General features: G+C 46.6%; 1 protein-coding gene across 1 annotated transcript in view; it reads right to left on the reverse strand.

Annotated features, from left to right (window-relative positions):
* The window catches only part of RSPO3 (R-spondin 3), a gene marked incomplete at its 5' end in the record, with an annotated part of 22599 nt that extends 10717 nt beyond the window's left edge, over positions 1-11882 (reverse strand). Inside the window, 3 exons of the mRNA XM_010142875.1 lie at positions 7858-8055; positions 10322-10468; positions 11691-11882. Of these exons, the coding sequence (XP_010141177.1) occupies positions 7858-8055; positions 10322-10468; positions 11691-11882 (537 nt within the window). The remainder of the gene's footprint in view (positions 1-7857; positions 8056-10321; positions 10469-11690) is intronic.
* Between the last annotated feature and the right edge of the window lie 519 nt (positions 11883-12401).

The following is a 12401-nucleotide window of genomic DNA, read 5'->3' on the forward strand; positions in this document are numbered from 1 at the left end:
CCCAAGCAGACCGAAGGCTACAGCAGGTGCCGGATCTGGCAGGGAGAGTGAGATGATGGGGCTGCAGATGCAGAGACCTGGATGGGGAAAAGCAAACAGAGTGGCCTGGGTGGGGAAGAACAGGCACGTATCCAGTAAGAAGGGGAGAAGCAGCAGCCAAAAAGCGCTCCCTTGCTTTTGCTTTGTTCCAAAGGAATGCTGACAATCCCTTCTTTACAGCCAGATCCAAAGTCCTCTGAAATCTGTGGGCTTTCAGTGGGTCTTGGATCAGGCCTGTTCCAAGAAGGGCGGCTACGGTAGTGTAGTGAATGAGGGCTGTTGCTGTCCACACGCGGGGTGTTGCAGCGGCATTGCTATACATGGTAGTGTTCCACAGCCCGGGGTTTAGCTGATTAAACAGCGCTCTGTGTGTCACCGTTCAGCTTGAAACATCCACTGCCAGATTGACTCTAGCTCACATACCTCAAATATTTTGCATTCTTGGACTAAATTTGATAGACGTGCTAGCAAACTTTTCTTGCATTTGTTCTTTCCAGGGCACACAGGCCAAAATAGTGAGGGGTTTTAGATCTCTGGTGGTGAGGGCTGGGTGAGCCCTCTGTCAGCAGCTGCTGCCTTGACTTTGTGACAGTATTGCCCAAAGGTGGAAAACAGCTTGCTGTGGTCTTCTGGACTGTCAGAAGGCAGTTGTCAAGGTATCTTGCTGTGGCACGTGTCCTAGAAGAGGCTCATTTCCTCTTCCAGTGGTGACAAATGTGTCCCTCCCTTAGAAGGCTCCTGAAAGCACTTGAAGTTATGGCAGGGACTCTGGAAGCATCAGCTGCGAGAAGTGATAGAAAGACTGATGTGGAGAGAAAGATGACTACGTGAGGATGGGCAGGCAGAGCAAGGAAGTGATGTGAGTAAGACAGCAACTCTCTGCTCTTTTGCACAAGGTCTCTGCCCTGCCCGGAGAGGGGAGAGGAGCTGCTGTTTCCTAATCGCTTCTCCCTGAAACTCGACCGTGTGGAATTGCTGAAGGTGCCGTGGAGAACTATCAGGGAAGATGACCAGAAACCAGGTGGACCCCTGCATGTCCGCACAGCTTAACTGGTCATTTGTTTCAGGGCTCTGAGCTGTCTGGAAGAGCTATCCCTCTTCCCCAGTGAAACCTGCTCTGGCAGGAATAACCCCAGCTAGTTGGGATACAAGCCAGAGAGTGGCCCTTGGCCTTGTGTCCAAGGAGTGGACCTTCGCCTGCTTCTCTTGAGCAGTGTAGACATAGCTCTGGATTTCGCCTTCTAAAGCTGGACCTGTGCTACTCAATCCCAAACATCTTTATTCAAGAGGGAAGATTTCAGGCAGGTGCTGGAAATTTGGTGCTGAACAAATACCCGAGGAGCGCCCTGGAAGGGGGAGAAAGAGGGGTTCATCTTTGTGCTCCCTCCTGTCTTTCCTACAGAGCTCAGGCATCTAAAAGATAGTCAGCCAGTCAGTTCTGGAGCATGAGGTGGCACCAGAAGGGAAGATCAGAGGAAGAGCTGGTTTCTATCTGTTATTTGGTTGAGTGATCTGAGAACAGCTCTCACAGCATTCACATTTTAAGAGAAGAGTGCAATCAGCTTTTTTGTGATGCGCTTTCCTTACGGGAGCTGTTGACCACGTGCTTTTTTCTCAGCTTTGACATCATTTCCAGTACTACAAAGTTGATGCTGTTTACCAGCAGCGTGTCCAGCTTACTTTTAATAGCATACTCCAGAGGACCTCAGGGCAGCTGGGCAATCTCCCCCTTCTCTAAGGCTCCCCAGGGCATGTTGAAGAAGGAAGGTGGCAAGAGGAGCTGGCAGCAGAGGAGAACATCTCCTGAGGAGTAGAGAGACATGCGGTTCATGTGTCTCTCAACTGGGAGGCAACATGAGAATTGGTGTTTGTGCTAGCACAAAGCAAACACAATATTACTATTAATTACTACTATGCAATATTACTATTAATTACTACTATGCAATATTACTATTAATTCAGGTTTTAAGGTCTCAGTTTGCAGGTAGTAACCTAATAAGACTTTCAAAACTGCCTGTGAGTAAGTTTTAAAAATGGCTTTTTCCGACCTAGAACCGTAGAGCTAATACATCCTCTACTATGGGCTGTTTTGGATTCACGAATCACTCTGACTCCTGTCAGTCCTATTTTTTCCCTTCTTAACTTTTCTCGCTCTGATCCCTTCTGTGCATCCCACCCTGTCCGCCAGCCCGATGGCCCTGGGCTGTCCGTACCCTGCCTGGCTCAAGGAGTCCCCAGGACACCATTTCCCTTCGTGTTGCAACTGGCAGGTTCCCGGTCTCAGCAGCCCTCCTCTTGGAGGCTGGAAATGTGTTAAAGTTAAAGAGTCACAACCCCTGCGAGGAAAGGAAATGAGAGGTCCTCTTGGCAGCAACAAACAGAAAATAAACAACTAAACTCTTCACGAGATAGATTCCTCAATTATAGTAACTCAGGCTGGCGGAGGCTGGAGTTCTGACCCGCTGGCGTATGCAGTATGTAAACACAGGGATGCAGTAATTAGCTTTGTGCTCATTTTGAGCCTTCAGAAGTCCCGTGACCTGCTGTGGAGGAAGGTCATTAACCATAACCACACTGGTGACCTTCACGCAGGACACCCCGTCCCTCAGAGTAACATGAGCGAACTGCGCACTGGGATGTCTCCCCAGCTCACGTGCTCCTGCCCTCGATTTAAATGCCCCTGAGCTATACGTGAGGGAGAGGATGTGTCTTTGGGGATGAACTGTGATTGGAATATCTTACTTTCCCACGCAGCAATGCTTAGGACTTAAATGTGGTTAAGTAAAAATACTCTGTACTGAAAACATCCAGAATTTCCCCCAATTTCTTTTCTTCTAAAACAGAATTTTGTTTAAAAATGATACACTGCAGAATTACCGAGGACTGGTGTGGGCCTCCGTCGCCCTGGGAAGAGGCTTATCTGTGCTGTGTGGAGTGTAGAGGGACATAGCTTGTTCCATCGGGCAATTCACCTTCTAAAGGTGCACAGCCATCGCTAGGTGTTGATCAAACACACCAAAATGCTGCTCTAACCCTGATTTTGCCAGCAGGAAGTGAAATCAGTATTGGCCGTGAGTATTTTTCAACTCTACTTCTTGCATGACTGTGGCTGACCCAGGGATCCCCCGAAAGATGCTTGTTGCAGTCATTACCGAGCAGATGGAGAAAATGTGTCCTTGCATTTAAAAGTTAGTGGGTAAAAGTCCAGGTGACTCATTCTAGGCTGTCCTTAACAGTCACTTGAAACAGGCTCTTTGAAGAGGCAGGTTATTCTGCCCTTAGAATCCGTCTTACATTGTCATGGGTCATCAACCCCTCCCCAGGTTCAGTATTAACCCCCACCATTAATATGATTCTTGCCTTGGGGAAAAACAACTTATTTTTAGCTGTCCAGCTTAAGCGCAGTGCGTCCCCCTGTGCTCTTGCCCAGCCTGCAGAGGCTCAGTGGAGTCCCAGCTTCTCATTCCTTGCCTAAAATCTCAGACAGCAAAACCCTCTCTGTAAAAAATCGCTTCCGTGTCAAGTTCGCGTTGTCCAGAGTGACAACAGAGCGCAATAAAATGCACAAGCAACTGTTCCAGAGGCCTGGCAGCCCCAAATTTGGGGGCAAAAATAGGTATTATGCCGTGAATAAACACATTGATGCGGCCCATACTTATGCAGGTCTTAAGTGGCTACGTAAGAGTTTGTGTGGGTTGTGAGGGCCATGAAACCCTGGTTTTATGTGCCACAACTCAAAAGCTGTACAAAGGAGTGTGAAACTCCCGCTGATTTTAAGTGGCTTCCTTCACTGCTCTACTTCCACAGGTATCTTTGAATGTAGCGCACCCTAGGCATCTCTGATTTTGGTAGATGCTCCCTTGTTCTTTCTCTGTTTTGCCTGGGACAGCTTAAGTAACTAAGTCAGTGCACCTCAAACGGAGATCAACTGCAGAAACTTTTCTCTGTGTGAAATAAAGGGGCAACATAGTTTAGACTCCAGAGCCCTGTGTGCTCCATGGTTACATGGATCTGTACCGTATCAGAGCATCTACACTAGGGGGGTAACTCAGTGAGCTTGTTGAGTGAAGTTAATTTATTGCCTAATATTTCAAGTTTGTTAGTATTAAGTTACGTTGTTTTCATCTAAAGTAAATTCTTGATGAGTGGCTTGGGATTTTTAGCTGAGTGGTGGTTTTGGGAAACTGTTGGATGCCTGGTAGGATTCCGTCCTCTCATATAGCCAGCTGAAAGCATTTTCAGATGTGGTCTGATCAATATGTTTAAAGTGTTAAGCGGTGGAGGAACTAGTTCAAAGAAACTGCAGAGATGACCCAAGTCTCAGTTCTCTAAGCTGTTCAGATCTAACCTGGGTTTTTATATTTTCATGTATGTAGTGCAGTATAGTAACACTCATTTTACTTTATTTCCCCTAAATATATACACTTCCTCGTTAAATCTGCTTGGTAACAACTCCTGTACCTTTGGTTCCCTTCTGATCTCTGGTCTGCATCTAGAATTCAGCTCCTCACCTCAGACACTGCTTTCTCTCTTAGTCTTGCTGTAGTCTGAGGAAAAAAAAAGACAGCAGAGTATCTGTGTCCTCCTTACAGCACAACCCGGTAACTGCCAGGCTGCCTTGCCTCTGAGGGGGGTTGCAATCTGCTGAATTTTGGCTAAAATTGCCCTTCTTCCTTTCACAACCGTATCCTGCTTCCAGGCTCCCCAAGTGAGGCAGTAGCATTCTCATCTGCTTTCATCCCACCATGTCTAATGCTCGAATTTCTGCCTGCCAGGAACAGGGACTCTCCTTTGCCTGTGTTTGCACAGATCTGGACATAGTTGACGTTGGGTCTCTCCTTTGACCATCTAAATGCTGCCAGCATGCAAATGAATCAATATCTGAACAAGCAACAACCGAAATGTGTTGGATTTCTGGTTTTGGTGAGTTTTTTAGTCTCTTCAAAGTGACCAGAACACTCTGAAAGCACTTAGAGCTTTCTGCTCTCCGCAGGGTTTAGTTTGCTCAACGAAGTCACATGGTGAATGTTCTCCTGTCAGAATTACTCATGCATGAAAACATGCAGTTCTTTCCCCACAAATACTTTTGAGTGCAGTTCCAGTATTTGTCTTTTGGCCAGTAGAACTCAGTTCAGTGAAAGGTAGGAGCTAGGAAGACATTAAGTGTGGGAAGGTAAAAGTAACAGCGCACGGCGGGAAGAAAATATGTGAGGGAAAGCAAGGAAGGAGAAGAAACTAAACTTAATCACATAATCCTGCTGATGAGAACTCACCGTCATGGGATTAAAAGAGGAGAATTACAAAATGAATTACTGTGAGGCTTGGATGGGGCTGAACTATGAAAGGAGCCTGTATGTGGAACACATGGGAATTACCACATTAGAACACACTGAGATCAACTAATTTAGTGCTAAAATGAGTAAAATGAACCTTTAAGGTTTTGTATCCTCATTATTCCCATTTGCCTGCATTCATTCTGAAAATACTAGCACCTCCTCCTAGTAAAATAGCCAGCGAGGGGGAAAAGAGTTGTATTAGATCTCACCAGCTTTCATGACACACCAGCAGATGGAAACAACAAAAAAAACCCCTCCCTCTTCATCCATTTTATCGTGTCTTGTCTAGCCATTCCAGAAACATGTCCCTGCTGCTGTGTGATAGCAGTGACTGAACTGACTAACATCCTGTCTCTGACCTCAGCAAAGTCACGGAGGCATCTGTGATGAGCGTACCGCGTCATCATGCGGTCTTTGCCTGAACTCCCTTGGCCGCAGGCTTCTACTGAACATGGAAGTGGCAGAGGCCAGCCAAGCTACTGCTCTCTTCGCGGCCGTAGGGGAAAGATTAGCAGCACTGCTGGTGACTGCTGGGTCTGCTGCTGGGCGTTAAAAGCCGATGACGTAGTGAAAGCTAAACGCCAAAGCATCGTCTGAGCGGCGATGGGGAGCAGCACAGTACAAAAGAGGGTTTTCAGTATTTCTAAACAGTCGATACTAACCTATTTACTTTCCCTTCCCTTTCCCAAAGCGTTTCTGTCGTTAACCTCCATCTGTGCTCACTGACTGGACACAGTTAGTCATAAGAACAGAGCCCGGCTTGAGTCCTTGTGCCATTATTCTGTTGTTCGCTGAAACAGATGCTCTGTGTAATAAGGGACAGTAGCAGGAGGAAAGATAAGGTGCCTGGAGATTAAGTTGAAAAGCTTTATTTCCCTGTTCCAGTAGGAACAGAAAGAAAATTCTTGGCTTAATTCTCAGATTCCAGACTTGTTACCGTAATCCATCCCTTAAAGCTATTTAACCTAATGTTTTGTGTGTGAATTTTCTCAGTTTTGTTAAGAATTATCTTTTTTAAAAAGAACTTCTCTCTCTGTGAAGGTGTGTGAAAGTGAACGGGACAGACTTTTGTGGACACTGAGCAGTATATAGTGGTGGCTTTCAGAACATTAAAAAAATAGTTCTCAGACATAGGCATACAAATCCTAAGGACATGGCTAGAGTTGGAATGTAAGTTCCATCTGCCTGCATTGATTTTGAAGGAATTGTCTACTGAGTGCAAAAGAACCTTGGAATATAGTCTGTGACGTGCTCAGAAGGAAGAAGAAAATGCACCTTTACACACATCACAGAAAACCCACAAAGATTCATTACTGTGAGTGAATTCTTGTGGTGCGCAGGATTTTTCAAGTATGGTTTGGCTTAGATCCCATAAAAAAAGAGTTGACAGTAAAATACGTGAGTAGTTTCTTCCAAAAGAACTTACTACACAGGAAGAGCAGGCATTTCCTCAAGAGAAATGGCCACTCTGAAGAGATTGCCAAATTGCCATAAGCAAATACACAACAACATTATCACCTCAAAAACCCCCAAAACCAAAAAAACCCACCAAAACAAGTAGTTTCACAGTTCCAAAATTACACTTCAGTCCTATATTTTCAGGTCTGGCCAAATTAGCTTTGGTAGCAAAAGGACTTTTCCCACAGAGGACTGAGGAGAGGCTGCGTTTCAAGTGGTGCCGCTGTGCAGGGGCAGAAGCAAGCATGGACACTTTGGACATCAGGGAATCTGTAAACAGCTGGTCTTGGCTGCTCCCCCGAGGCAGATCCACCTCTCTACCTCTTCAAGGCACTGCCTGACGCGAGGAGGAGGAGGAGGAGGTGGGATCTCCTTGTGGATTCCCATTGACCAGTAAGATACGAGCTAGTTCTTGGGTGAGGAGGAGGCACCTGGAGTTGTCTGGACCATAACAACGTTATTTCCCTTGACTGTCACACAATGCTGTGGTCTTTTGCCCCTGCTGGGGCGGCAGGAGCCGGATGCAGGTGTTGGGATCAGGCTGGGGTGTTCAGCCAGTGCTTGTAAAAAGCATTCGAGGTGGGAGAGAGGCCACGGCACTGTGCTTGTGGGAGTTAGGGTCTTACCTGTAGAGAAGCATGAAATCAGGATTGGTTTGGAGGAATCCTGTGGCTGAAGCGTGAAACTTGGCTGCCTGATACCCACCAGACAACTCCCACCACAGCATGTTTTATGGTGGATCTTTTTGTTCTGAGCACCACATGTAACCCCTTGTCTTCAGCAGAACTTAGAGAATGTGCCTTCCCATGCAGCCCACCCTGTCCTCTCTCGATCACACAAAGTGCATATTTTTTTGAGCAGCGTTAGGACTGACTCCAGGCAAGGGCGCAGTTCTCCCCAGCCCCGAGAACACCACCTCAGTGGGAGCTTTGGAGAAGCCTGCAGTCGAGGCCTGGCAATTCAGGTGTGAGTTATCAAACAAGCACAATACCCATCTCACATGATGATGATGATAACGTGGTACCTTTTCCTTCCTTCTGACATCTCTTTCTTTGAACAATACATTTTCTGCTCTCGCTTGTAGCTGGGCAAGGATTGCCCCTTGCTGACGGATGCTGTACGATCTCTCTGACCCTTACTTCATTTCCTCTTTTGAAACCACATGTTTTTCCTTTCTTTGTGCAAGGGCTCCACGGACTCCACTCACTAGCTTCACAGTGCACTGCAACAAACACAGGACAAGCTGAGCCTGGCCAAGGTCTTTTTGTACACACAATGCATACGGTACATCAATTTTATTCTGCATCAGCCAAAAGGTGGCAAAAATTAATAGAATCAAACAGGATTTGCAACAGTGAATTGACAGAAATTGGACTGCTGAGGATATACTGCACAAAATGATCTCAAAGAATTAGGTCAGTTACTATTTTATACTCAATCTTTTGTAATTCCATGCCTGAAACAACACAGTTGGTCTCAGTGAAATCAGTTACTGGGGCTTGTTCTGACGTTGCTTTGGTTTTGTGGAGGAACAAATCCCTGTATCTTCAGTGCAATTAAACTCTTGTCCTGTCTGTGTGAAAGGGGAGTGAAGTCACTGGGTCGCTGCTGCGGCTGGTCTCAAAGGAATTTGGGAATCGAGAGATTATAAAGGACCAACTGCTATTCAAAAGGCGTTACATCAAGGGCCAAGTATCTTTATTGATGCACCTCTGGGTATTCGGCATAAATAGCGAAAGAGCTGTCGTCTGTAGCATATACAAGCTATCAGCAGGCAAAGCAGAGGAGGATTTAGATAGGGGAGGGGGGCAGTGCAAGCCTTTCAGAAAAGTGCAGGTTACAGTTTCTAAACCGCAGTGATCCGAGTGTGCATCCCGTACTGTTGGGAACTCAAAAGGTGTGTGGCAGTCCAAGCAACATAGGCAAAAAAGGGAGTACCAATGTGCTCCTAACTGTCCTTTTGGGCTGTCTGTGTTCTCATCTTGATTAAAGGTAGTGAACACTTATATTTACTTTATGTTCATAAAGCGTGTGCGTGCTTAAGATAAACCACTGCGGAAGCAGGGAGACTTCCAGCACCTCTGTAAGGAGGAGTTTGTAAGTCGATGTTTTTCTGGCTCCAAAATTTACTTCCACATTTTTCAAAACCTAAAAATATAACTGAAAACTCAGAAAATCTCTGTGCCTTCCTCCAGTGAATTGTCATGTGGGTCATTTTAGTCCTCATACTACTCTGGAGCTCTGCTGTTAAAATAATTGACTTTCACGTGCACAGAAAGGTTCTGTTTTTCCTCCGTAGCTTTAAATGGCTTTTCCTAGTCAAGACTGACTCATTTTTAAAGCAGCTAAGTCTTGGAAACAGCCATGAAGAAATAAAAATGAACCCTTGAATTTCTTCCAAAGACAAAAGTCTTTGCTTGAAAATAAACCCATAAAAAACATCGCTACCAGCAGAACTAATATGTTGAGAAGGAAAATGCTGAACGTTCTTTTTATTCCATTAGTTCCCCTCCGAAGCACATGATGCCAGGGAGAGCCATGTGCCTGATACCATGGGGGGAGATGTCCATCATGGCCAGACTGTGCCTAAGTGCTCTCTGGTTGCTGGTGGCTGCAGAGGTGACCGCTCCCACCACAGCTTCCAGCCCTCAGCCACCACAGTTCACTAAAATGAGCTGAACCTTGCCGCAGCTCCGGCGTGCCGGTGGCGGAGGCTGTCAACTGTAGCGGCCCAGGCATGATTATATCCCTGTTTTGCTTTCAGCTGGGAGGGTGGTGGAGGGATGGAGCGGATGGTTAGGTGTGGTGACCTCTAAAATTGCCCTAGGGTTTGGAGCTTGTGAGTCAGAGGCTGGAGGGAGACAAAAGCAGGTCTCTTCTCCACAGCCAGTGCGTCACAGTACCAGTGTGGCCAGTGTCACTGCTGCAGTGATAGTGCCACCCTCTCTGGTGTGTTGTTTGAATCCTTGTTCTCTGGGTCAGGTGATTATGCACACATACCGGTCGGGGAGGGATGCTTTCCAGCCCTCGCCTTTGTGAAGTAGCTTCAGAAGGTCGATGCATGCATGCTTCGAAGGCGCAGGCAGTGCCAGGGAGCTAAAGCAAAGCTGTTAGTAATCTCTCAGCTGCACCTGGGCTCTGGCTGGGGATTTTGGAACCTTTGATGTTAGTGGTGCTGCACAACACCGTAACAGAGCAAGTCAGAGATGGACGTCATTCTACCTCAGGACAGAGCAAACGGACGCATCTCTGGAGGCAGAACAGACCCTGGGGCTAAGGCTGTGGTTGTGGGGCACAGATGAGCTTCTGGCTCGTGTGAAGTAGCAGACTTGGGAAATAGCTCGAGTTTGTGCTGGGGAATAGCTTTGGCAATGCGGATTGCTTCCAGTTTAAGTTGTGCTTCCCTGGTGGCTTAACTGATCTGTCAACTCCTGCCCTGCTTAGATCCCCCGGAAAACCAGGCAGGACACGGAGGGGACTGGACTTACCGATGCTTGTGCACTCCATCGTGTGATTGTTGGCTTCCAGCCCGTCGGGGCACTTTTCAAGGCACTTTCCACTGTATAAGTAAAACCCACTTTTACACTTTGTGCAGAAGTTTCTGGTGAAGCAGGTATCACAGTCAGCTTTACATTCTGAAACGCAAACAGTAAACAACAACATTGTGGCTCATTGCCGTGATGCGCACCAGACTAACGATGCGCAGCACAAGTACTCATTAACCCCGCAGCGCACAGGTGCTGGGCTGCTTCCACACTTTCTATCTCTCCGTTCATCCAGGAGAAATAAAACTAGGCCAGAATTTACAATCTGCTTGAGACTTTTGCACCGGCATCTTTTTCTTTGTTTTTAAACGGCTCCCTGCTGTTCGGTCAGAAGTCCCGTAGTATTTCGGGTGCTCTCTATATGACTGCCCAAACTGGCATTAGTGGTATATTTCCCTGTTCTCAGATGTTTTTGAAAGAAATACATAAAAACTTGTATATGGAGCAGCTCATGTCTGATGAGCAAGGCCACACACAGCTAAAAAGTGAACAAATACTTTACAGTGTCAAGTTACTCTGTGAGACTTTACTCTGGGGCCCATCATTAAATAACTTTTATTACCAGGTAAAAAACTGGGAGAGTTGCTTGGCTGACGCTCTTATGTTTTTATATCACCTGTGGGATTAAAACCAGTGAATTCAGCAACCAAAAAGAGGAGTGGGGAGGACACTGCAATCTTTTCCAATTCATTTATGGTTCAGAATACACAGTGGGGTCCAAATGTTGCCTGAGGGGTAAAGAATGGAGTTGGCTTCTCTGTCTCTCAGCCCAGAAGCGACGTAAATCAGTCATTTCCCCCGAATCAGGCTGAAACCTGGCCAGCTGCTGCAGGCACTTAGAGGACTATGCAGAGTGTGAGACAAGCTATAAAGAGATTGGGGCAAACCGCATGTCCCAGGAACGCCGCCTGCCACCATCTCTCCTTGCCGAGGGGGTCAGGCAGGCAAGGGCAGTGGGTTGAAGGCCTCCAGCATCCCTCGGCCCCTGCTCTGCTCTTTGGAGCTGCAGCCGCTCCCTCTTGCTGCCAGAGAGCAGTGCCTGGCACCCATGGGCCCTTCTGGTTTGGGTGGAGTTGTAGAGGAGGAGACCATCGCCGGAGTGCCAGGTCTTCCGTGCAGAGCCAGGATCCCTGAGCTTTAGGCCGTTTTGTGATCTTTAACTTCTTACTCAGGTTAATATTTGCTGTGCTACCGTAAAAGAACTGAATGAATAAAGACATGGCCTGTCCTCTCTTGACTTGGCTCCTAAGGGGACACAGCATTCAAGAGAAAACAAACAAAACCATGCACTTCCCCTTTCCCCAGCACTTACTTGCACACTTATTAATGTCGGGATACCGCGTCCCATAGTATCCACTCGGACACGACGAAAGGCATACTCCAATCTGCTTCATGCCAATCCTCTCCAGAACGAAAAAGAGTCTGGGCTTACATGACAGGCATCCGTTGTAGTCAGAACATGTAGCACACCCTCCTTGGCAACCCTGGCTCACGTTAGGATGCACTGAGAAGACAAGCGTTGAAGAAAAATAAAAGACAAACTGGTGAGAGAACAAGGTGTTACACAAAACCATGAAATAATGGTTTCTCTGTGCTTGGAAGGAAGGACCATCTGCCTCTCTGACAGCTCTGAAAGATTGCTTCCGTTTTTTTCTTGTGTCTCTTATGACCTGACATTTAATTTCAGAATTATTTCATCTGCAAAAAAATGAGAAGCTTGGCCGCTGTGCTCACATCTTGCAGAAACAGCTAACAGCAAGTTAGATTTGAACTAGATTTTATGGACCAGCAGCATCCTAGAGAACTGTTATTGCTCTTTCATTTATGTTCAGTGGCTTTTCTGCGCTGTATGTGCTTGGCTCAGCAGATAAATACACATTCACTTATCTTTGCTTTTCCTGGTGATTAAAAATCAACCTAGTGTATAATTCCCTTCATTGACTACATGCCATTTGATTGAGTTGTGCTCTGCAGGAGTATGCCCTTGTAAGATCTGCTGCTAATTTGCCTTAATAAAAAGACA

Source organism: Buceros rhinoceros, unplaced genomic scaffold (genome assembly GCF_000710305.1).
Source record: "Buceros rhinoceros silvestris isolate BGI_N320 unplaced genomic scaffold, ASM71030v1 scaffold20189, whole genome shotgun sequence".
Classification (NCBI taxonomy): Eukaryota; Metazoa; Chordata; class Aves; order Bucerotiformes; family Bucerotidae; genus Buceros; species Buceros rhinoceros.